Source organism: Leuciscus leuciscus, assembly GCF_965113295.1.
Source record: "Leuciscus leuciscus genome assembly, chromosome: 4".
NCBI classification, from domain to species: domain Eukaryota; kingdom Metazoa; phylum Chordata; class Actinopteri; order Cypriniformes; family Leuciscidae; genus Leuciscus; species Leuciscus leuciscus.
Window position 1 is genome coordinate 20,848,674 of NC_138728.1, and position 26,427 is coordinate 20,875,100.

The 26,427-nt window shown below is 36.3% G+C and overlaps 1 protein-coding gene and 1 long non-coding RNA gene across 3 annotated transcripts in view; one reads left to right on the forward strand and one right to left on the reverse strand.

The window, feature by feature from the left end:
* Positions 1-26,427, forward strand: part of iqsec3a (IQ motif and Sec7 domain ArfGEF 3a) — a 158,385-nt gene that overhangs the window by 13,176 nt on the left and 118,782 nt on the right. For both annotated transcript variants that reach the window (XM_082167376.1, XM_082167377.1), the window contains exon 2: positions 14,356-14,433. In XM_082167376.1, the coding sequence (XP_082023502.1) occupies positions 14,356-14,433 (78 nt within the window). The remainder of the gene's footprint in view (positions 1-14,355; positions 14,434-26,427) is intronic.
* The window catches only part of LOC309497237, a 73,138-nt gene continuing 54,506 nt past the window's right edge, over positions 7,796-26,427 (reverse strand). Inside the window, exon 3 of the long non-coding RNA XR_014205460.1 lies at positions 7,796-7,881. This is a non-coding gene — a long non-coding RNA (uncharacterized lncRNA). The remainder of the gene's footprint in view (positions 7,882-26,427) is intronic.

Below are 26,427 nucleotides of genomic sequence, written 5' to 3' on the forward strand. Positions count from 1 at the left end.
AGGGAAAAAAAGAAACATGCTATTTTTTCTGTCGTGACATTGGTTGTCATCCACTATGAAACATTATACGAGATGAAATGAACGATTCTTGCATCTCGATGGGCTGCCAAAATCAGGCTGATATCGTGTAGTCTCGACATGGCGCAAGTTAACCAGACTGACTTGTGAATGGTTTTGTTGTGTTTAAGCAAAATTTAATTTCTTAACATTAACTCTTCTATTATCTTATGAGAATGGAAATTAGTTTCTTAATTAAAGCAAAACATTTCTGTTGATTTCTGAGAGCATCTGCAGCTGTGGACTGCATGCACATGTGGTCAGTGCTGCAGTGCAGTTGTGCAGTGCTAATCGCTCTCAGCGCACTGACCTACGGAACTCTTTTTTTGTTACATCATCAGTTCATGTGGCGATGACTCAGGACTTAAACTGCAATGGTGCATGTGTGAACCTGTCCTTGCTGTAAAAGCACAAATAGTTTGCTATATGCAGGCATTTGAAGAAATTAGCACAGTTCTGAGAATGACAAATTATTAGTAATATGAAGGTGCCTAGTGAATCTATTAGTTATATAGTTTGACACACTCATAGGGGAGAGGCTCAACTTATTTTAAATGTAATTTTGGGCTCTTTATTTCAAGCCCTAGTGCTACCTATAGTTCAAAATGATTTAGCTTATTACTTTTGAACTGTGTGGCATTGAAGCAAAATATTTCAAATAAAATTTCGGATTCCTTTTGTTTTTCTTTCCGGTATATTCCTATTTGATACTCCCTTTAAATTCTTACATAATACTAGTGTTGGAAACCATTTTCAAGCAGAAAGCAGTTCATCCGACGTGCTTTTTCAGACTTGTCCTACAGCGTTCATCAAACCTTCTCCAAATATGTTGCAGGTGTAACCCTGAGATCATGATGGTGAAAAAGTTATGAATTGTTTTTAGATAAAACAAATCATTTGCATTTAACTTATCAACTTGACAGTGTCGTTAAACTTGCTCTATCTCGAAAATGTATTCATTTCTTCAAATGAAACGTTGAAAATAACCTTGGGACCATGAGATCAATATCCATTATTTTATGATTAGATTATCTGAATCAATTCTTTCTACATTTTTCTTAAACATTGCTGGTGGAATTATTCAACTTAGTACGGGTTAATAAAAAAAACCTTAGTCAACATAACAATTTTCATTAGCGTTTATCTTGTTACCACAATGTTCCAACTCCAACCTCTCTTGGCTGAAAGTTGTTGTTGTTGTTGTTTTGCACCAGAAAAGGCTGAATGCTCATAATCAGCCTGAATTCTGTAGTCTCACAGCTGTTAGCAGGAAAAAATAGAAGCGACAGACAAACGTAATGAGCTGTGTGCATCCCGCATGCTTGACAGAAGGGTGAACCAGTGGCATCAATAGGAAACCCACGCATCCACAACCATAACATCATAATTTGTCGATATTGCATGTGGGTGTTCTGGTCTTTTGTGAATGTAGTGCTTAGGGCTTAGTGTTATTTCGCCAAGTAGGACATGTGCATGGATCAACATCTTTGTGGGTCCTGGCGCAACATTCCCATCACCCGATCAGCTTAGTTTTAGGGATTTTGTGTTATTTTTGCATTTTAAAGATGCCAGTAGTTTGTTTTCAAACTGATTCATATGTGAATCGCTTTTGACCACCAGAGTAGTTGTAGATCTCAAGTATGAAAGTGTTAAGACAGGGAAGGTTTCTGGTAAAACATTACTTGTTGAATTTCTTATTCTAATTTAGAATAAGATAAATACTAAAAGAGGATGATTAATAAGGAAAAGACTGATTCATTTTTGTGAATCAGTTCTTTTATTTTGTACACTTTAATTCTCATAATTATGGCTTTATATTTCACATTTGCCACTTTATTTATTACAATTATGGCTTTTTCCTCATAATTGTAGCTTCATATCTCACGATCACAACTTTATCTTTTCACATTTGAGACTTTTCTCATAATTGTGGATTTTATATGACACATTTGCATCATTTTTGTCACATTTGCATCTTTTTTACTCAAGATTGTGGCTTCATATCTCATGATTGTGTCTTTATTTTTTTGCATTTGCTACTCAGAATCGCACCATTATATTGCACTTTATAGATTACAGTGTCAAATATGTTACGGTTATGTTTAGTTCTATGGACTCTTATTTTGATATGCCTTTCTGTTTCCCTTAGTTCCTGTTTCCCCGCTCTGTTTAGTTTTGGTTTCCTTGGTTTTTGATCATGTCCCTGTTAGTTCCTTTTTCTTATTCTTATTATTACTTATTATTATCATCTAGGGCTGTCGCGGTGAAGGATTTTCCCTTGCGGTAATTTTGAGTGGCTCAATAGCGCGGTATGCGGTATTACCGCCATTTATTTATTTATTTTGATTTATTTGTTGCTATATAAATAAGTGTTATGATGTGGTCAGCATGCACAAAAACAAGTAAATTTTCAGTAACCAATGTAGCCGAAACTAAACAGTGTCTCTGCGAATTGAAAGGCTGTCACTCAGCGCGCAGTTACATTGTTATGGCAACGGACTGTCTTTGAGTGAGTCATTAAACCGTTCATTCAACGAACACGTTCAAAAATGCTGATTCATTAAAAGATAGATGTAATGAAACAAGGTGTTAATTATTTTTAACTTTGAGCTCCACTTTTCAGGGCTCAGCTGACCAGCAATGCGTCACATGGGTAACGGTGAAGCTTCACTTAATAGAGACCAATGGCATTGATTCAATGCATGACTTGCTTATTTTTGTTTGCCGCGGCTTCCTTGCTGATGCTGACCAGCGCTGACACTGACGCCATTCATGGTAAATACCCTTAAACGCTGAAAGTATGACAAGACAAATATTTATTGTTTTATTGTTGTTTTAATACTTTCTTTGTTTTGTTTCAAAATTGGTCTTACTCTTATACTTAATATGCAATTAAAAAGTCTCAAATTTCATCCCCTTAAACCTCTTATTTACCTGCTGATTTTATTGGTAGAGTTGGGTTTAGAATTAGGGCCTATGTTTAGTTGATGGGAATGCTGTTTTAAAAGCAACAAAATATGATCTAGAAACATACAGGAAGAGTTTATGTGTTCGCCTTAAGAAGATGGTTTCCAAACTGTGCTTAGAAAACCTACGTCACTGCACAGTGTTGTAAAGGCACAAACTTTTGGTTTGCTGCTTAAAACATCTCCTGAATTCTTAAAGTATTAACGTCCCAACTCTTTCCGTTCCTTTCTCACCCCATGCCCTGTTTTGCTTGTGTTGTGGGGAGAATGCAGAACCTTGCGAGACTGCTTTAGCCTTCCTGCTGATGCAAACCTTTCAAGGAGGCTTAGTGCTTTAATACTGAATGAGTGTATGTGTTTGTACGTTTGTGAATTTGAGAGATGGGGCTAAGTCTATTTTTAAAAGCTGATCCCCACAGGACTATCCAGATGCTATTCTTGCCTATTTTTAACGATTAATCCACCTTATGGACAGAGTAACATGATTTATGCATCATATTCTGTTCAACAGGACAAATTCAGCTGAGAATGTGAGCTGCGGCAGATGGTACTTCAAGAATGTTTTCATGCTAGAGTCTGACGTCTATTTTTCTGTTTGTTTGTTTGGGCTGTTTTTCATGTGAAATCCAGTGGGTCACAAGTAGTATCCCCGCTAAATATATGTTCTAAGAACATTTTACTAACGTTCCCATTAAAGTCACCATGGAATAAAAATGGACTATTCTTGTTACAGTGACAAAATGATCTTTATCTGTATCTGTATTTGGATTATCCAGATGCTCACTAAAACTAACTGATAATTATAACTCTATTCTATTTATAGGCTCCATATAACAAATATGTTTTGTATAATTCATTCTCAATTTTTACATTTTATATGTATAAAAAAAAAAAAAGTTTTCCTGGAAATTATAATGACAACAGCATGACTGTCACAGCAAGCTGTGCTTTTTCTTTGCAGGTTACTGTGTTTGCTCTGTTTGAGAAAGAACTTGAGAAGTGAGTGAGATCCTAAAGCTTATTATTGTGTATCTCACTGGCATAGACACTGTAATATCTTTGTTTAAGGTTACTCTTGACAAGTTCCGATTTCTGACAACCATTTTCATTTATAAAGTTCACACTTTAGTAATCTTGGCTTCAGAGATTTCTCTTTGAGTTGTGGTGTAATTTTTGGATAAGTTCATTAAACTTATTGCTTTATCCTTGTGCTTGTTAGTCTAATCTTTTTTTTTCTATTATTTGGCAGAATTTGTTCTGAAGTCATTATCCAAGCCTATAAGGTATTGGTTTTGAGTACATCCCTAGAACCAAAGCTTACATTGTGTCAGAAGTGATACAAGATTTCATAAGAGTTTCTGTCTTCAAAATCTCATTGGTTCAGAATACTCTGTATTAAATATCAAATATATTCTTATTGGATGTCAATGTGTCCCTGTTCATTGTGCCGAGACAAATTACTTGTCACCCTGTGTCTGGTTAGGACACAATGTAAATGTCATCTTGATAGGTCTCACTTCTTTGGTGATCTGAAGCAACTTATGGCATAGCTTAATAATTGGATTCTTATTATAGTCAATCAAAGTGATGCCAAAAAAGAGTATTTTTCCACAACAGTGGAGACTGATTTGAAACAAGAGGCCTTCACAAATTGACTCTGTGATTTTCCATACTTGCCCAACATATAAATAGGACAGACTCAAATATAATGATGTTTTATTATGTTGTACCAATTTTTGTAGGTCTCTAATGGCTAATGCATAGAGTTGTCAAGGTATTATGGACCTCTTTGTCTTGGACATGCAAAACAACAATGGTTGTTTACTAGTGTTGGAAACCTAAATCATTTCTGAAAATTGGTTCTTTTTGAAAATTGTGTTTTAACTAGCCTACCAACACAAAATTAGTAACACAATTGTGTTATTACGAGATTACAATTATGCTATTACAATGTCATTACAAGACATTTCTCATGCTGTTAAGATGCTTTAATAATCATTTACATTGACAAATAGCTCTCAATATAACATTGGATAAATCATTTAAATATTAGTGGATGTTTTTGGGATAATTTTGAGTCCACTTTTTACCCTAGTTCACCTGGTTCATTGAAAAGAACCCAAGAAATCAAAAGAATGATTCGTTAGCAAAGAATGAATACATGAAGACATGACATATGGAGCTGTGGGAAGATGAAGGTTTTGAAGAATTTGTACTAACCAGCTGGAGCTTTATACATTTATTCTGGGAGGAAATAGATGTTTAACCTTTTGAAGGTGGGGCACAACGTTTTCGAGATCAGATATTGTGCTCTATGTGTACAATCTTGGTTCAACCTGGAATACTAATGTTTGCCTTTATGGTCATTATGTCTGCTGTATTGTGATGAGCTCACAGGGCGATGACCTCATCACAGAGATGCGTATGTCGAAAATGAGCTTTTAGAGTGAAAGCCTTTCTTAAAAGAGATATAGGAGAATATTTTATAGAAGTAATTTGGATGCTTTTAGTGCCTGACATCACCAAACGACTCATAATAAGTTGTATATTAATGCACTTTTATATTTTGTAAAGAAAACGAGTGGTAAATGCTGGTGCAAAACTGGGTGGGTGTTGCCAATGCATTACAATATGGTTGCTAAGGTGATCTCAGTGGTTGTAGCATGCTGCTATTTGGTTGTTTGGGTGTTACTGTTGTTTTCTTGGGCATTGTTAAGCATTTCCCTAACAAAAAAAGTATTATACTTTATCATATTACAAGTTAATTTTATAAACTTAAGTCCATGTATATTTTCCAAGTATATAAGTATACTCAAATCAATGTACTAGAAGTAAAAAGTATTTCAGTAATTCTTGTGACTTAATTGTTCCACTTTTTAGTTTGATAAAAGGATACTATTTAACTGTACTTAAGTATATAGTTTATACACTCCAGTACATACACTCAGTAATAGACTACTTTACATGATTAGAGGATATAATATTGGACATCAACCTAAGAATGAATGCTACTGTATATCAGATGCAGGTAATACACTCATTTAGTCGATCTCTCGCGATCTTTTTAAAGACACTCTGTTGTTGTTTCTAATTTATTTACTCACGTGTGCCATCGAACTGTTGTATAAATGCAATATCACACTCGTAGCCATATGGCTGTATATGAACAGCCACAGTAATTACCTTAAGTAATTACCCACGACACTGCCATATCGCACTGCTACTCGTGTGATATTGCTCTATATATATATATATATATATATATAGCCTCAAAATTAATAAAAAAAATCACATTTATGTTTTGTATTGAATTTCTAGCATTAAATACTATAATGTAATACTTTTTTGTTGTTGTAAATTTTTAGACAAGTAATTTTTAGACAGTTTTTTGTATTTAGTCCCTCAGACCATCAATTTAACGGACACGATATCATCAAAACAATAATTTAATGGGTGCCTTGTTAAAGTAATAAACCAAATGATTTACCCAAATGAACACTATTTATGTATTTACTATAAATACAAATGGGGGAAAAATAAGATTGCCTGGGGCACTTGAGGGACATTCAATGTTTTTGAAACATGAAAACATATTGCATTTTGCTCAAACAAACACAATTCAAACTTTAAAGTGATAAAACTTTTCTAATGTTGTGTTTATGCATTTTAAAATGATGCATTTCTTCCTCTGCTGTCAGAAGCATGACTTTCATCTTTTCATAGCCCTTGGGCAACGAATGAGTAAAGAGTCCTTTGAAATATATGTAATTTTATTCTGAATCAGATTACAGCGCTCTTGATCAATTCAAGCATGTCTTTACGTTTTGAACAGAATCATCCTGTCGAAAGTTAATGTTTATTTCTTTCAAGCATACCTTGGGTATCCTTTTGAATTTTAACATTTACTTTGGATTGTTAAATAACAGCCAGGTGTGTTTTTCAAGGTCATTGATTTTAATACTTGCTTAAGTTCCATTTACACAGCTTTTAATTCACTGAGCCTATTGACCAAATCCACGCTTTATGTCACCTCTATTCAAAAAGTCATTATCCGTGTCAACAGCAGTAAGTCTGGCTCTAGTAATCTGCTCCCTTTTGAGGCCTATAGTCCATAACCTATTAACAATCCAGTGTCAAGTCACACTTGTTAACAAAAACACAATTAGTAGGATCATTAACAATAGTAATTAATTAGCAGACACACTTTCATCCCCCATGCCACTTGGTAGCCACTGTGCTATATTTATTGTAATAATCATGCTGAATTACCATTGGCAGCCTTATGTATCATTATGCTTTTTCTTTGTACCCATAACCTTATAATGTACCAACATGAAAGGGACTGTACGGGAAGGGTCCTCTGTAGAGGAAGGTTACTTCCCAAGCTAAAAACTCATAATTTAAATGTCGGATTTTGAAATGTGGTTGTTATAAACCCAGGTGGCTGGTTTTATCAATCTCAATCACCTGAGTTGCAAATGTCATGTGACTAATTACGTATAGAAAGATTATGTTCCAACAACTCTGATTGGATTTTTGTACACCAACAAATACAAAGATTATTCATTTTGTGACACCAACTGTCAAAAATGGTGGAGAAAAGCGGGATGGTCTCTAGCTTTTGTTGGATCCAGAGTCAGCAAATTGCACAGAGTGAGTGGCAGCATGAAACAAAATCACTAGCATAGCATTTTGCAGTGCCATTTCTGACATAGTTGGTCCGGAGTTCATCCTGCAGCAAGATAATGACCCAAAACATACCTCCAGGCTATGGCAGAACTACTTCAGAAGACATGAAGGCCTCAAATCATAGAATGGTCAGTAGTCTTCAGACTTAAACCCCACGGAGCTGGATGAACTGGATAGAAGGGTAAAAGCAAAGCAACTTACAAGAGCAAAACAAAAAAACAAAACAAAAATGCTCTGATTTCAAAGTACATTGAGATACATTTCAATAGAGTTGTTCCAAATATATCACCCTTTGGGATAATAAGGTAACACTTAATTTTACAGCGTGCTTGTTACGCGTTACATGTAGTTACTATAGTAATAACGTCTCGGTTACTAATGTAACCCTCGTTCCCTGAAGGAGGGAACGGGAGACGTAACGTCGACGTGAAGACGTAATTCGGATCCCAGTTACGTCGTCACGTCGACGTTACATTGAACGTGAGCGACTGAAAGGGAACTATAAATTATGCATAATTACATGTGGTTAACCCTAAACCAAAACCTAATCCTAACCCTAATCTTATAATAGTGTATGTACATGTAGTTGATTACTCAGTACTTATGTAATTACACTGTAAAACAGACACCTTAATATAAAGGGTTACACTTTATTTTAAAGTGTCTTTATTACACTGTAATTATACATCTAAGTACTGAGTAATATTAAGTAAGTTTTTTAGTAAATATTAACTACACTACATGTAATTACTATAGGGTTATGATTAGGGTTTGGTTTGGTTTAGGGTTAGTTGCATGTAATTATGCATAATTTATAGTAATTACTATAGTAACTACAATGCAGTAACAAACAAACTGAATTATTAATCCAGGACTGAATGTAGGCTAATTGTTAAATAACAATTTGACAGTGATAATAATGTAGCTATCATTAACCTAAAGTTTAGCTAAAACTTCAGCCGGTAGGGTTGGGAAATAGCCAATTGCCAAATAAATCTGAATTTTTGGGCTAAATGGCGATGTATGGTATAATCTGAGTATTTAATTATAATTTTTCTATAAAAAAAAATAAAAAAATAAAATAAAAGTATTTAATTTTATTTTTTTATATTTAATATCCTGATCAATATTGTCCTACAAACAATGTTCATATTGAAGGTTATAAAAACAAACATAGTGTAACCTTGCTGTCTATCTGCAGTCTATCCAAAAAAGGGGTCAAATCACATTACATTCTAACATTGCAACCTTACAATCTAAAAACAAAATAATGCTTTTTAAAGAAGTAGTTAAATTTACTAAACTTAAAATAAAAATAAATAAATAATAAAAACAAAGCTAATATCATAAAAATACACATGTAGGTTTGAAATTCTCTAGCACATTTATGTTGACCAACAACAACAAATATTCAACAACAAATATTTTAGCTAAATATATTTATAATTTAGTGCTAATGTATATTTTAGTCAGAATAATTGCGCTACTATTCTATTGTGCTCCGTCTGTTCGGCGCGCATGCACGCGGCGGCGCTCGTTCACGGAAGTTTAGCTTGCAGAAAGCTCGCCCACTCATGACAGCAAACTGGAAATATTGACTTTCTAACATTTACAGATGGAGAAAATGTCCGTGAAATGTAAGTTATGCACTGAGGAAATTATTGGATGTCACTTCAGCTTATGGCTAAATATTATTAGAGGTATATTTGTTTCCACCAATCGCTGCACAAGTGAAGTTTACGTATGATGACGAAAGCACGTCAGTGCGAGCCCTCCCGGAACCCATAGAGAATGCATTGCAGTGCCTGCAGTTTTCGAAAAAAATAAATAAATCTTTGAATGTAAGTCTATGGGAACACTCTGGGCGATTCTCGGCCATAGTGAAATCGCCCAAAAAGAGGCGGTACTCCACGGAACGTGACTTGGCGCTGATTGGACTATATCCAGAGGCAGTGAGTTCTAGAACAGTGAGTGACTGCTATAGCGTAACTCTGTGGTTGAATGAGATTGTGAATGAAAAAGTCCCTTTCACACTTTGGTGGTGCGTCGCCCGATCGCCCTAATGAAGAAACCGCCGCTGCTACAATGTGTAACAATGGCTGTAAAATAAAGTGTTACCTAAAACGGCACTTAATATCAGAATAGTTTCTGGCGTCTAGTCTATGGTTCCTTTCCCTGAAGTCCTCCTGCTGCTATATCCTTTAGTTGACATTAAATCCAGTAGTACTTCTCCAACAGGGACACGAATGAATCACTCTGAATCACTCTTCAAGTAATTGCAGAGAAGAGTTAAAGGGTTGAAATAGAGGTTGAAGGAGGAAGAGAGATGATCTGTCTTAGCAAATGGGATTTCTGCCCCCTGCATGTCTAAAGTCCGTGAGCTAAAATAACAGCATAACTTTTATTAACTTAGCCATATGACATCCTGAGTAATACTACGTACCCTCTTTGTGCCAAATCCTCTTTTATCTGCTCTGACGGACTAGAGGACCAGCTGCACTAAAAGGGAAAAAAGGAGGCAGAGGCTTTGGTGTGGATGAGGTGGTGTTCATGGGCATGTTGTTTATGATGGCACACTCATATCTTGAGATTAAAGCAGTAAGCAGTCAGAGTGGGCACACAATGACACACAACGATGGTGTGAGCAATCAAAATATTGATTTTGAAGACGTTAAATGAGAATATTGTTGAGATGTCAAATGAAAGCCAGATGTTGGATGTACTGGGGAAATGAGCTCTGGCGATGACAGCAATGATGGTAAAAAGCATCTACTCAAATTTAACCCATCCAAGTTCCAAAATGTAATGACATATGCTTTATATTACTCTCTTGTAATTGCTATTAAAAATCGAGTTTTATACTATTGTGGTGGGTAGCGATCCATTCGTGTTAGATTGATCCGGGTCACTAAAGACCCGCATTGTAATAATGATTGGCGAAACATTCATGCATTGAGGGGTTAAAAGTCAATTTTTGAGACATGACTGTGAAATGGGAGAAGGACATGACGCAAGCCAGAATCGAACACAATTCTTCAGCATAGGCACCAGGGCACAGATTTAGGCATGATAACGGCCAAGCCAAGCCACCAGCCCTTTTTTCTTTCTTTCTTTCTTACTTTTTTTTAAAGAAACCTTTCTAGGATGATCTCAGACACCATCATTATGCAATCAATAATCAAAATAATAATTGTAGAGTGAAAACAGTTAATCAAATATCCATATTCACCCACCGTCGAAACTGTAAACTCCTGTTTTAACTCCGGTACTATTGAATGTTATGGCTGCATAATGACATTGCAAAGAAAGTATTTCAAAACTGGCAAAGAATGTTGTTATAGACAGTTCATAGACAAGTTTAAATAGTAATGCATATCAGTCAGGTTTCCAAAAAAAAAAAAGAAAAAAAAAAGAAACACATCCAAAAAATCACCATTTGCTATTGTGTTTTATAGACCCTCTCCACTATTATTTCGCTGCATTATTGCATATGTGTTTGCTCATTAAACTTTATTGTTGCCCATGATGTTTTATTGTAAAGATTCTATTGTGTGCAGAATTCAGGAAAATGACTCAAACAAACAGCAGTTAGCTCAGCAGATGGTGTTTAATGTTCTGGGAAACTTGTCACGAAAACTGGGGAATCACAATCTCAGGCCTCTTTCAGTTTCCTGTCTGTATGAACTACCTTTGTGATAATGCAAATTTAACACTATTATCTATATTTCAGGATCAACGTTACAGGAGAATGTCTACATTTTAAAGATGAACCCAGTCCTTTTAATGCAGAATAGTTTACACAGATTTACAGATAGAAATAAGTACTTTTGAAAAATGTTTAAAACCATGTATGTTCATTCACATGAGAAAACATGAGAGGACAGTCAAATTTGACAGTGTGAAGACTGATGCACTACTATCCTTGTGTGGAAAGCTGTTCTAGGTCAGCTTCAAGTCTATTTGTGTCGCACTACACCACTAATATGGTCTGCAATCAGATGATTACATTGTGTTTAATGTTCTACTTTGGAATATGACAATTTTGTACAAATTTTAATACTTACAATTATTTTCAAATTAACTCGAGCCTCTGATCATGTGTATCAGCTATATGTAACTTAGAGACAAAGTGACACAAAATATACAATGATATTTTGATTGTTGCAAAGCCCTACCCTAAACCGAACCTATAGTGTCAAAGAGAGCAAACATGAGATCCAGTATCCATGCCATTTTAGCTTGCTTCTACAAGTCTTTTATCATTATTAATAATATCACGCTTACAAATCATGCACTATGATAAAAAAGTATTTTAAGGACAGAACATAGTATTGTGCAAGGAACAAATAAGCAAAAATAAGTCTTTTATAATCAATAATCTGCCTATGTCACCATAATTTGTGTGAAATGGAATAAAAGTCTGTGTTTTTCTGCCACTAGTGTTTAATCAAGCCGGAATTGTAGTTAATTGTATATATAGGTATGTTTTTGGAGTCTTGCAAAAACTGTAGACAGAGGAACAAGCCTATGTTGATTCAAACGATATGTAGACCCACTTGAATTAGCATAACTAGCGGCTAAAGTATGATATTTAATGCAAATGTGGTAGACTTTCCCCTACGCACCTGACTTGAGTTTACCTGGGACGTCTCCTAATCTCGTCCCCAATGAACACTATATATCATTTGGGAAATAAGGTGCTCCACTAACTTGCTGTGCTGCAAAAAAAAAAAAAAAACAGACAGACAGACTCCAGCCAATGCCATTGAATATGCTTTAATCGACCAGGAGTTCTCACAACAATCACAGACAATCTCACCAGCAAAGAAGAATACAGCAGTTTATATAGGATAGAGATGCATACAGGGCCGGAGTGGGGCCACTTTTCAGCCCGGGAGTTTCAGGCCCAAGACCGGCCCACTTTTTCCATGGTGGAATTCCAAATGAGCACTTTTTCTAAATTGGATAAATGAAGCAACAGTTCAGCTATTGTGTAGTTTGTATTAATACCATGGTTCAACAAATAATGTAAAGGTTAAATAATAATTCACTTAGACTTTATAAGAAGCAATTGCGACTTTATCACACAATTCTTACTTTATATTTCGCAATTCTGACTTTATAACGCGACTTTATATCACACAATTCTGACTCTATATCTTGCAATTCTGACTTTATAAGCAACTGCAACTTTATTTCACGCAGTTCTGACTTTATATCTTGCCATTCTGACTTTATAAGAAGCAATTGCGACTTTATTTCACACAATTCTGACTTTATATCTCGCAATTCTGACTTTATAACATACAATTGCGACTTTATATCACAATTCTGACTCTATATCTTGCTGACTTTATAAGCAATTGCGACTTTATTTCACGCAGTTCTGACTTTAGGAGGCTCTTGCAATTCTGACTTTATAAGAAGCAATTGCGACTATTTCACACAATTCTGAATTTATATCTCACAATTCTGACTTTATAACACACAATTGCGCCTTTATATCACGCAATTCTGACTCTATCTCGCAATTCTGACTTTATAACACGCAATTGCGACTTTATTTCAGGCAATTCTGACTTTATAACACGCAATTGCGACTTTATTTCACACAATTTTGACTTTATATCTCGCAATTCTGAGAAATAAAGTCAGAATTGCGAGCTGTAAACTCGCAATTGTGAGATAAAAAGTCGCAATTATCTTTTAAAATGTTTTATTCTGTGCAGAAACAAAGCTTCCATACCTCGTGGCCTCTTCCTCCCTGACGCGTACCGTTACGGTAGGGCCGGCCCAGCTATCGGTAGGCACTGGCGGTGCCGCGGTAGCCTACCTGAGAAAACGTTTTGGAAAAGACGTGTTATGGACCCAACCAACTCTATAGGAGGGGAGGGGAGAACTCCCTCACATGGTACAACCCATGCAGAGGCTGCGCGCTGCGGTGTCAGAAGAATGCGGAACGTGTGTAGCCTAATGTAACTAACGTGACATTGAAATGTGAAAAAAAAAAATATATATATATATCCTCGACCGGCCCAAAAGTGAAGCGGCTCACCGGGAATTCTCCCGATTCTCCCGATTACCCACTCCGGGCCTGGATGCATAGCACAGTCAAAACAATTACTCATGATCATTACATCATTTTCCTCTAATAGGATTGGCTCAATTTGTGGAAAACAGCATCCACCTACTCTGTTACTAGCAAGGGACATTTAGATATCAAAATCAACAGAATCATGAAAATCATGGGGTTATTTGTATGCTGATTACTCATTATGTAATGAGGATATTATATTTGGATTACTGTCTTAAGTTTTTCCCCTATTTCGACACACCAACCTTGATAAACAGTGTTGGTACATTTTGTTCTCAAGTGTTAAATGTTAGGCCTGCAAGGAAAAAGAAACGTTAGTTATGGTTAGTTCCATCACACTAACTTTCAGCACCTCAACAATATATCATACAGTTTCCAATACACAATTTCCTTGTTGGGGATTGAGGTATTGGCAAAAGGTCTGGTAGTTCAGTCCCTCGCTGCTTCTGTATTGACCCACTTTCATTCTACTTTATAATGAACAAGAGCTAGTTTGGGGAAAAGCCTTTACTCTTTAGCGTGACCATTTTCCTATCTCTTTTCTTACAGAAACCAGACCGTTCTACACCAGTTCTGCTGTCCTGCTCCGGAAGCCCCTGAGTCTGAGTCTCAGGCCTGTGTACCCAGGTAGGTTGGTTGGTTGGTTGGTGCTTGCCACAGTAAAGACTGTGTTTCTGATGGTGCTAGGCAACACAGCTGCCCTAGTTATACCCGTCCTGAAGTGGTTGTGAGTCTTTTCATGCCTTGTCTCCCTACAGTAAATTCAGCCTCTATCATCACAGTTGACTGTGACCATGGCAAAGCAAACACTGATATGATTTCCCTCTAAATCAGGCCAAAAGAAAAACATGTGTATCTTATGTATAACTGCCATGTTTGTCGGGAGGCATAAGTTCCGCTCAGTTGACTTAGCTAGAGACTAAAAAAAAAAACCTCGGTCAGAGTAATTTCCCATTCTGTTGGCATTACACAAGTATCATGATAAGTATCTTGCTTTGTGATTATTGCTCAAATCAATCAACTGGAGATCCCCATCTCTGGCCTCTTCAGGCACTTAAAGTGTTTTAGGCAACAAGACTAAGAACAACAAAAACAAGTATAGACATGTTGGTGCTGTCTAGTATGTACCATTAATCATCAATGATTCAACATTGATCATCTACCACAGGTTTAAGTATTAAGACCATTGTCAGATTAATCAACATTATTTACTTATAATCTTATTATCTTGTAATATAACCCATTTATAAAACATTATAACCCCCAAAATTCCTGTTGTTGTGCAGCAAATTGGCGGGAAGGCATCAATAGTCATTAAGGAAAGCACTCCACAAACTGTAGATCCTGGGTGTTTGGAAAGGGAAGGGTCAAAGAAGAGATGAGCACAGCAACTAAAGCAAACTGGTATTGATGATGGTCTTTCTCTCCTGTAGCACTGGCCATTGTTAGTTTGGTTGGAACACTGCAGTCACCGACCGAGATGACTCTAAATCACACTGTAAACGCCACAGAGGGCACAAGTTATTGAATTAGACCCAGAAAGATTGCCAGAGTGGAGGATAGAAGAAAAATGCAATTGCACATCCCCCTTAGGTTTGTCTTGACAGTGTGCACTGCAGAGGTAGAAATAACATGGCATTTATCCATTGGGATGTGTTTGTACGAGTTTAAAATCATCTGCCACTCATGGGCTGAGAAAGAAGATTCAATAATTCCAACTGCACAAATGATTAGCTTAAGGATCTATTTCTACCTGATCTGAAACTTAGAAATTAATTTTGTTGTCAGAACTGAATTGCTTCATATTCAATTATAAAATAATGAACTTATAATAATATGGTTAAGGTAAGGGACAGGTTTGGTGGGATGGTTGGGTGGGTGGATTAAGATGTAAGGAAATGATCAACAGTGTAATTATAGATTTAATCATAGAAATTAATTATAGCTGTAATTACATGGAGGTATTTAAAAAAAATATAAGAACAATGTAAAAACATGTATGTGCACAACAAGTGCATTGCAAATTATTAATTTAAATGTTTTGTACATAGCAGTGAAAGACACCTAATATAAAGAGGGACCGAAATTCCTATGTGATATTGGCCGTTTTGAATAATAATAAAATGTAGCTAGACCCGATTAAGGAATGTTAATACTGTATTTAAAAAATAAATAAGAATAAACAGATTGTTCCTGCAATAAGAATGCTGAATGTCCAATAACACAGAATTCAAGGAGCTCTCAGGTACAGAGAAGCAAACCACTTCAGACAGGGCACCGACGGCAGTTTTTGAGTTGCTGGTTGTTTGCTTTGAGAGAAAATTAGTTCTTGTTTTCTGTTGTCTGTCACTTTTGACTGTTTGTCAATGAGTCAGTGTTCATGTTTCTCTCCTCATCACACCGCTGCATTGACAAGCACCAAATCATCCATGTCATGTCTTGCTTACTCATAGTTCACCGATTCACCATATGTGTTATAATGTTGTTATTACAATGTAATAACAGCACTAGTGTAAGATATAAAACAGAACAACTCAGAACTGCTTAAGAATTCTCTCCCAAGGCTCATTCTGATACAGCTTGTTAAACCTCAAGGGTGAAATAGATAGATAGATAGATAGATAGATAGATAGATAGATAGATAGATAGATAGATAGATAGATAGATAGATAGATAGATAGATAGATAGATAGATAGATATTTGATCAACTACAGGAAAACTACAGTCAGACATTTTGGTCTTGGATTAGGGATTTTAAAATGAAATTGCAATAACAGCAAATTGGCATAAAACATCTTTGATTTCCATTGAAGTCATTTTCCACGTCATAATATCATGTTTCATCATTCATAGTCAGCTTTGAGGGGAAACCAGCAGTGGTGTTGCTGCATGTTAATGGCGTAGATTAGCGGCTCCTTGTTGTGTTTGTGTGTCTGCTTTTTATACACACCCTTGAAATAGTCATTTGCTACACAATTTTAGTAAATAATCACCAATAAATAGGGCTGAACAATAATGGTTAAACTGATAATCACTGATATGTTGCTAAAAAAACTATAGGTGTGCCTGCAGGTGGCACATTGACTTCATTTAACCAACTCTGATAGCTCCATCACACGGGAAATCAATACAATTAGTTTTTGTTTTTTATTGATTACAATTGTATTGATAAGAGTAAATTGAACACTACTTACAATTAATAGGACTTCTGGTAATGCATGGTTTAAGTGAGTGCTTTGTAATTTTTGCTAAAGCAATTCAGTTGCAAATGAGACAAACCAGAGATTCAGATTGCTCCACAAATGCAATTTCGTACAGACAGACTGCAAAGAACGCTACTTTTTCTTAGCCATTTCTATATTTGAAAACACTGCAACTTTCAACTTCTTTACATTCTAAAAACTAGTAAAACCTTAAAGCCGCTTTTCCACCATTGTGGCGAACAGTTCTAAGAATGTTAATGAACGGTTAAAGTTATGTTTCCACTTCACTTGAGCCTGGTACGGCACGGCACGATTACAAACCGTTCTCTGCTGATAGAATGTGTGCAGTGATGTCGCCACTCATGATTGGTCGCTTGTCTGTTGCTTGGACAGCAGTTTCTTTGTAGCTGACTAATTGACCGACGTTAACACAAATTAATAATAAAATCCATAAGTCTGTCACTATTTATATCTTATATCATCAGTAAACCGTTACGTTACCAAAGCAACGACTGACACATTTGTACAACATTCCAAAGAGTGGCCGTTATCAGTCCCACAGTGGAAAATGAAACAAATAGGCACGGAATGGAAGAGTTAAAGCAAAGAGAACGGTTTGGCCCGACGGTGGAAAAGTGCCTTAAAAAACTTCTCTCAAAAGCTAAAACAGGAAAAATGCCTAATATTAATTCCAAATGATGTTAATTATTTTACTCTGTATTGTAGCACAGAGGTTGCACGGACCTCACCAACCATGATCGCAGACAATATGGTCAAGAATCATGTTTAGATTTATTACTGTTTCCACAGATTTAGCAGCAAATCGCACACACAGCCTTGTGAAAGAACACAGACTGGATGTATGACACTTTCATTCAAGCAGAATGTCACAATGAACATCACTAAACTCCAACATACATGTTTGTCGTGTTGTCAGATCTTTTATTCTTTTATTGCAGCGCAAAGAGAGCGAGTGCGCATGGTTGCCCGATTGAAAAGATTAAGTAAACACTTGGCAGAAAAATGTATCCTTTTAAGAGAAAATCTCTGTTTGGGGGATTTATTCTCTTGACGTCGGGCTAGCCCAATGAGGAACGAAAGGGCAGGCTTGTTAGCAATGCAAGATAACGGAAATGTATATAAAAAAGAGACTGTCTGCAGCTTTTCCCTTTGGCTTGGGATTGCTGGAAGAGATATTGTTAGTTTAATATCTGTCAGGACCAGGAAGAAAGGAATTGCTGAGAGAAAAATTGCTTCAAGAAAACGCAACATGACAAGCAGCAGCTGCGGCCCTCCCAAAAACACACAGCACAGCCATTACGGCATTCGAGGGGACATGAGTTGTAGTCTTTTATTTAGAGTTACTAGTGGCTTTTGTCTTTTAAGACAACAAATCACACACAGGTTGCTGATAAAATGTATACTCTGAATGCACAGTAGTTTGGATAAAAGTGTCCACCAAATCCATAAATGTAAACGCAAAAACTCACATAATTGAGTTTTGGAAAAACTAATCTTCAGATTTTTTTTCTCTAAATTTGGGTGAAAAATTCGGAAATATTTTTAAACAGTGTTCTCTTATCAGTAGCTAAATGCATCATAAAATAAGCCAATCAATTTAAAGAACGTGCAGTGAGGATCCCAGCTATGATGAAAGCATTAAACTTCTGGGCAATTTACACTAAAAACAACCAATAAACCTCAAAACACCATAATTCAAGTTTAAATTTAACCAACAACAGCATTTCACTAAATATTTTACAACAAAAAGAAAAAGAAAATTATGCACAGGGACATCTGTACTGAGACTATGTGCTAGAATACACTTTATGGATAGGACTCAAACTACCTACGGTTATTAGGTATTCATGAGATCATGTTTAAAATTTAAAATGTATTGCGTTTCAACTTGTAAATTAGGTACACTTTCTTTATGGAACTCCATTACTGTTGAGAAGCATGCCAGTATTCATATTCTTGACTTTCTCAATTGAATACCACTTCCTCTCGGTACTTAGGCACGCTTTAATGAGATGTGGTATGCTAATTAGTTTGCACATTCTAGCATAATGATCCAAGTAACTGAACAGATAATCAGTCATTCAACTCTCATTAACGTCACTGAATATTAAGAACAGGTGACAAAAACAATACAATAAGACTATTGAATATAGTCATTGATTAAAAAATAAAATGCAATATATTACAATATACATAAGTTGTTTGAGAGTGACAAACTACATCATTCACAATGCAAAAAATAAATAAATAGGAAGACACCGCTAAAGCTCTTGTTTATCGTTCCATGGATTCATCTGATTGGTTGATCTCTATTTAGTATATAGTCTTCACACATTTCAACAGATCTTTTCCTATGCAGGTGTACCTCCGTTTTAGTAGTGTTAATGGCAGAAGATACTCATTACATTCAGTGATTCATATCATCAAATGCTCCAGGTTTTAGCACAGACTAATCCCAACACATTTGTTCCTGCTGTCTATGACAGTTGGTTCACTTAATGTGCTGGGTTTGCAGAGTGTTGTTAATTAATGACAATTAATTAGTATAACCATGCTGGGTGCTAAAAAATGTACCCGGTTCGACTACTCTGCACAGAATTTTTGCTATTTTGGTTACAAAAGTCATGTGTTTGTAACACAGATCATTAACCCCTATTCTTAGCATGCCATCACAACATTTTACCAGGAATACGTGTTTTGAAATCACAATGAAATGGTTTGACAAGTGCTGTTTTCGTTGAAACAGTTAAGGAGGTACATACTGAATTGAAGAGAGAATCTTTCAAATGTAGTAGTAAATTAGCATATACAATAGATAAGTGGTTCTTAATTGGTGGGTCGTGACTAAGGTCCTGTTTGCACTTGGTATTAAGATGCGTTTTGGACGTTTGGATCACAAGTAGACGAGGGAGACACATTCCCATTTTGACATGGTGTTTTAACCAGTTGTCTCTTTTGTCCACTGTCAACCACTTCTCTCCTGATGTCTTCGAGGGGAGGGTCTATGGGCGGGTAAATGTATGGGCTTTCGATCTAATGGACGAAAATAAGCTCTCACAATTTACATATGAACACGGAGACGGAGACGACAGAAAAACATACAGAGAGCATAAGCTTTCATTTCTGCTCTGACAGCCGCAAGAGTGAGTGTTAGAAATCAGGAATGGTGAGAGAACATTGTGCTTGGGAAGTTTTTCATCTTCAAACCAAACTTGGGTCTTCAGCCGACAAAGTTTAAATCCCATCTGGCTAGCGCTTCCCATAATGTTTACACATTAGGTCAGTAGGTGGAGAGTAAGCGGTCTTTTGCGGCTGTTCAAATGCATTTTACCACATGAGCGTTTACACTGTAAAAGCAGTCCGGTCTAGGGTTGGGCGGTATTACGGTAATATCGGATACCGCGGGATCTTAAAATAGCACCGGTATCAGTTTCAATACCGTCATTACCGGCACTTATATAGCCTATAATATATATAATTTATTTATTGCCTAAAAACTGCTTATGTGTGGTTGCAGTTTGGCAATATTTCTGGTTCCAACCGCATGAGAAGGGAGAGGCGGTAAATACAAGAGATGTAAACACCTCTAACCTAATGTCGCATCTCCGAAACAACCGCCCACTCACTGCTGCCAGGATGCATTTTGTTCTCGAGTTCATTAAATAAGCGCATTAAGTTTCGTATTTGTTAAAATATTATAATGTTATTTTTTCCATCTTTGTTGATTATGAAAAGTGAACGGCACAAATAAGATGGGATGCATCGGGAGTCAGACGATTTGACCACTTCAATAAATTTCGTTTTGTAAAAGGCCTCTTTAAAACGAATTTCGTTTTGTATATATTGTTTCTTAATTTTAATACATTTTTCATCAACCAATTTCCTGGATAATCATGACATGATGGGCATGCCGCGGTCACTTGCATTGAAATCTCATAAATTAACCGAAACTCAGTGTAGGCTATGCCTCACAGACATGGCAAATATATATAAATAAAGCTTGAAATGTATTTAAACGAAACAATTCAAAACGAAAGAAATAGGCTACTCACTGATTAGGCTACGTAATCCATGATGTGCATTTCTCGCTAGGCGCGTTCATACGGAGATGCGATCGTCAATTTCATTAAACGAAACCATTCAAAACGAAAATAAATAGACTAGCCTAACGTACTCTCTGTAATCCATGATGTGCATGTCTCTCTATAGCGTTCAGATGCCGATCGTCAATTTCTTTAAACGAAACAATTCAAAACGAAAAAAAAAAAGGCCACTCTCTGATTGTGTAATGATGTGCATTTCTCTCTATAGGCGCGTTCACTACAGAGATGGCGATCGTCAACTTCCATCTTTGCAGAAAAGTTGTATTAATAAAAATCAATGGACACGTGTCACCGGATTACAGAGGCACTTTTTGCTTGTTGCACGCACACAGATATTATGTTGAATAATGGTGGGCTCCGGCTCATAATAACAGTTAATGCCGTCGGCCTGACTCAGACACAACGTGCAGGGGTTGGGCTTGATTTTTTATTTATTTTTTGCCCGATCTGGCATTCAGTTTCTGAACGGTGTAGGCACAAGCCAACAGTTTGGTGACGCCGTCTGAGCCCATTATGTCATAATTTTTAATTAGTCACGGTAATACCGTATACCCCGGTAAAATAGGGAGGAGGTTTGACGGTATCAAAATTCGAATACCGCCCAAGCCTAGTCCGGTCGAATGTGTTTTCGACTTCCTCTGGAAGTGCTCGAAAGTGGACAAGCTCAAAAACGCTTTAGACCCTGTTTACACCTGTATTTAGCGCCGTGATCCGATCGACCAAAACACATCTTAATAGCAGGTGTAAACAGGGCCTATGTTTGGGAACTGTGAACAAATTTGACAAATTAATCTTTTGAGCTGAAAAAACACACACACACACAAAAAAAAAACACCACTATCATAGTATACGATTCCTAAACAAATAACTCTCAAAAGCTGGTTAAATTAATAAATTAATGAAATGCGTAAGCACTTTTTTCTAAATATACAAATAGGGCCAGTTCATATATTGTATTTATGCCACTAGTAAAATAATTAAGATTTAAGTAATTTGTTGTTAATTGAGAATTGAGAACATTCTCGAGAATAAAATTAACTGCTATTTTCTTCTTATTTTCTAACTGAAGAATTTTTTGTATTCGCAAACACATTTCTTAACGTTTTACTTAAGATTGTCCTAAAAGCAAAACTTTAGAAGAAGAAACTGAATTCCTGAAAAGGTTGTAACAATTGTTACGGTGTAATTATATATTTAAGTACTTAGTAATATTAATGAACATCATACTTACTAAAGGGTCTAGGTAGGATTAGGATTTGTTTGAGGGTTAGTTACATGTAATTATGCATACAATTTTGTTATTACTGTGGTAATTACATGTAGCATATATAACAATGACACTGTAAAATAAAGTGTTACCAAAATATGTTTTTAAGAAAATGTTTGAGAACCTAAGAGTTTTTCAATGATTGCACTTAGAATTTATCTTAAGACTTTTCTTAACTTCATAAAAAAATTAAATAAAAAAAAGGAAAATACTTAAGTAATATGCACAATTAAATCGCAAAATTAACAATTTTCCCATTTGGCTTATATCATGTATATAATTCTGCATATTTTTAAACCAATGGGCCAATTCAGTCCATAGTAATAATGCATTTATACAGACATCCAACCATACAGTCTCCAATGCATTCTTAACGAGACCGTCTAGAAGTAAAACAGTTGTCTTTCGTAATGATACGGTCAGGTGTTAGACAGAAACAGAGCAATTACACTGAGTTAAAGGTCATCTTTCAGGTGCTGTGAAATGCCCACTCAAGACACAGAGGTTAACGAGCACACAAATGCACTAGTAATTAGAACCCCACGTGCTAATTTTTCTTAATCACTGTTTTTATAAACTTTAATTTCTATGTCTGACCTTCTTTCCTTTGGCACATAGTCTCAAAATGATTTCACGTGTTGCCGCTACCTGTGACCTTGCTGGATTGTCTTGCTGTTGTCATGGGAACAGAGGACACAGCAGGAGGATGTGCAGACATGCCTGCTTTCACAGGCAGGCTTTAAAAAGAAAAGACAATCTCAGGTGCGTGTGTGTGTGTGTGTGTGTGTGTGTGTGGCTGAATGTGTTTAGAAAGTGAGAAAAAGACTTCCTGAGTCATGCTTTGAAATGTGAAAACATCTGCCCACCTTTTCCTGGTTCAAGAGTCACCACAACCTGTTCATAAATGATTTGCCTTTCCACCTCGCTCTCTTGTGTATTGAAAAAAACATATATATGTGCACAAAGATTCATAGAAATATATACAGTACAGAATGATTTGTTTAACCCTTAAACACATACCTCGGGTCTTTAGTAACCCGTGACGTCATTCACTACCCTCCTCCTCATTCATATTTTTAAAGTTAGACATCAGCCTTCTTAGTATTCTTCGGTCAATTCATTATAAACAATTTAACGAGAAAAAAAATGATGACCCGAGGTGTGTAATGGTGAAAGTTAGAGTGCGGATCGGGCCAAATTTTTCTGTCCGAGCCCGGCCCGCGTCCGACAGAGCAGTAACTGAACCCGACCCGAGCCCGACAGGCATAAAGATATTTATGTCCGAGCCCGACCCGAGACCGACAGTTAAAATCCCATTTTTTTCTCATACTAATGACACATGTACGTTTGTTTGTGTGGAAAGCCCGCTTTTATTAAGCAACTGTAGGAAGGCATTCGGAAATGTCAACCGGATGAGTGCATCAGCGCGCACGGAGCAACAAGCGCACTTAACACAGGCGCGCATGCACGTGTTTCGTTGTCACGGCTACATAAACAAATTTTCGCACACAGGAAGACAGATGTTATGGTAATATTTTACATGTATTTTAATCACAAAAACGAACGTTTGCATCAAGTGAAAACATCAGGCACATTGGCTACCTACATAATAAGCTGTTTTAAATGAAAATGTTCAATGCCTTATCGCGCTGATGTGACCGAACCCGAACATAATTTGTAAATATCTGTCCGAACCCGGCCCGGCTCGTCGGGCTCGGGTCGGGTATCCATCCTCTACTGAAAGTATATTTTTTTTCTGCACAACAATAATTGAATCTTTAATGACTGAATAGGTGAAATTCACCTTTATTCCACAAGGTGTCAATGTCTGATACACAATGATGAAGTGAAGTTTCACTCATAGTTATCGCAAGCAGAAAACAAAAGAATAGGAAGAATAATCAGCAAAACTTGAAATGGCTCAGCGATTTACTGCAGAGCAAGTACTGAACGTAATCATATAGTGTCACTGTCACTTAATGGTTGATCTGGTGAAGAAGCTTTCAGCGATCAAAATATTGATTTTGAAGATGTTGAAAATTATAGTTTTATAGAGAATACGTTTGAGATCATGAATATGTGACCCTGGACCACAAAACTTATGGGTTTTATGGGTAATTTTTTTCAAATTGAGATGTATACATCATCTGAAAGCTGAATACATAATCTTTCCATTGATGTATGGTTTGTTAGGATAGGACAATATTTGGCCGAGATACAACTATTTGAAAATCTGGAATCTAAGGGTACAGAAAAATCGAAATATTGAGAAAATCGCCTTTAAAGTTGTCCATTTCTATTGGCGATAGTGCTGCATCCATTCACAAAAATAAATGTTTTATATATTTAAGGTGGGAAATTTACAAAATATCTTCATGGAACATGATCTTTACTTAATATCCTAATGATTTTTGGCATAAAAGAAAAATCTATCATTTTGACCCATACAATGTTTTGTTGGCTATTGCCACAAATATACCTGTGCAACATAAGACTGGTTTTGTGATCCAGGGTCACATATGAGCAGATTCTGAATGTACATGGGAAATGAACTTTGATGAGGACAGTGATGAATGTATAAAACATTTGCTCAAACTGAACCCTTCCAAGCTCCAAAAGGTAACAAAATATGATTTATTTTATTCTTCTGTAATTGCTGCTCTAATATCAAGAGATCAATCCGTGTTAGATATAGATCAGGGTCACTAAAGACCAGAATATGTAATAATAATTGGCGAAACATTCATGCATTTAAGGGTTAAGGGCGAGATTTCAGCCAAAATAGCCAGCAGCCAAAATGTAGTTATTTCGAGCTGGCTAGTGAGGCACGTATAATCTGTTCATAATCCGATCCGATTAAGCTTGATCGGAATAAAATTTCATTCTGATTGAAAGGGGGTGGTGTAGATCTTAGTCTGTTCAACAGAAAAATTTCAGCCAGATATACCCTTGAATCCGACCACTTTCTCAAACATATTCAAAAGTACTTTGTGCGAATGTGTAGTGCCATGATGACCGTGATTGATAACTATATTTCACAAGCTGGTGTAAAAATACAACACAGTGACAGGCAAACAAACAACACTTTCAGTTCAGGTAATCTGACCAAATCAAGATGATACAATCACTGTGGCCGCATTTATATTACATGGTTCAAGTGATCCAATTCCTATTTTTTTCCTCCCTTGTGGCTCAGATCGGACACGACCCACAAATGTGTAAGCAAGAAATAAGCACATGGATTCTGATTTTCTCTGAACGGATACGTGCATTTGCATCTGCATTTAAGTGGACAGATTGGATATTTCCCTGTCAATGCGAGTTGTACATCATTGAAAAAGCGATGGTGGCGAATGAAGTCAACTCAGGTGGACACCAACCGCGATCACATGACGCTTTTCAATGGCGCAATGGAGGATGAAGCCTCAACCCGATGTTTTGCTGACCTTTAAAGATGGTGCGGAAAGCAAAAGCTTGTATTATCATTTCATCTGTGTCCCCTGCATATCGCCCTGTTTTTACTTCCTTTTTGGCCAAAGCTTTTCCGGGTCAACTTGGGTTGTAAATGCAGATATTGGATATGGGTCACTTTTAAAAGAAGATATAAGTTGGTCGTCAAAAAAAATCAGATATGTTGGAATTGTTCATCAAGACCTGCAGTGTAAATGTGCCCTCTATGGCTATAGTTTGCATGCGTTCTGTATAGATTAATTACCATTTGGATGTAAATGTGATCCCCCTCCTCATATTAATTGGATTTCATAATGATCATTTATTTAATTATTTTGAATGGCACAGTGAAGTAACCCAGAACTCATTTAATTTTTCATATACACTTGCTAGTGCTTCTTACTTGGGTGCATTGTGAAACAGGCTCAAAGAAGGGGTGAACAATAGTGATGAAAAAGTAAAATAGGACTGTTTTTGACATTTAACATTATAATTGGTCCTCAGTGGGGGGAAACATTATGAAGTGACCTATTTAAAGCAATGTCAAAATGTTCTCTGTATTTTAACATCAATGCA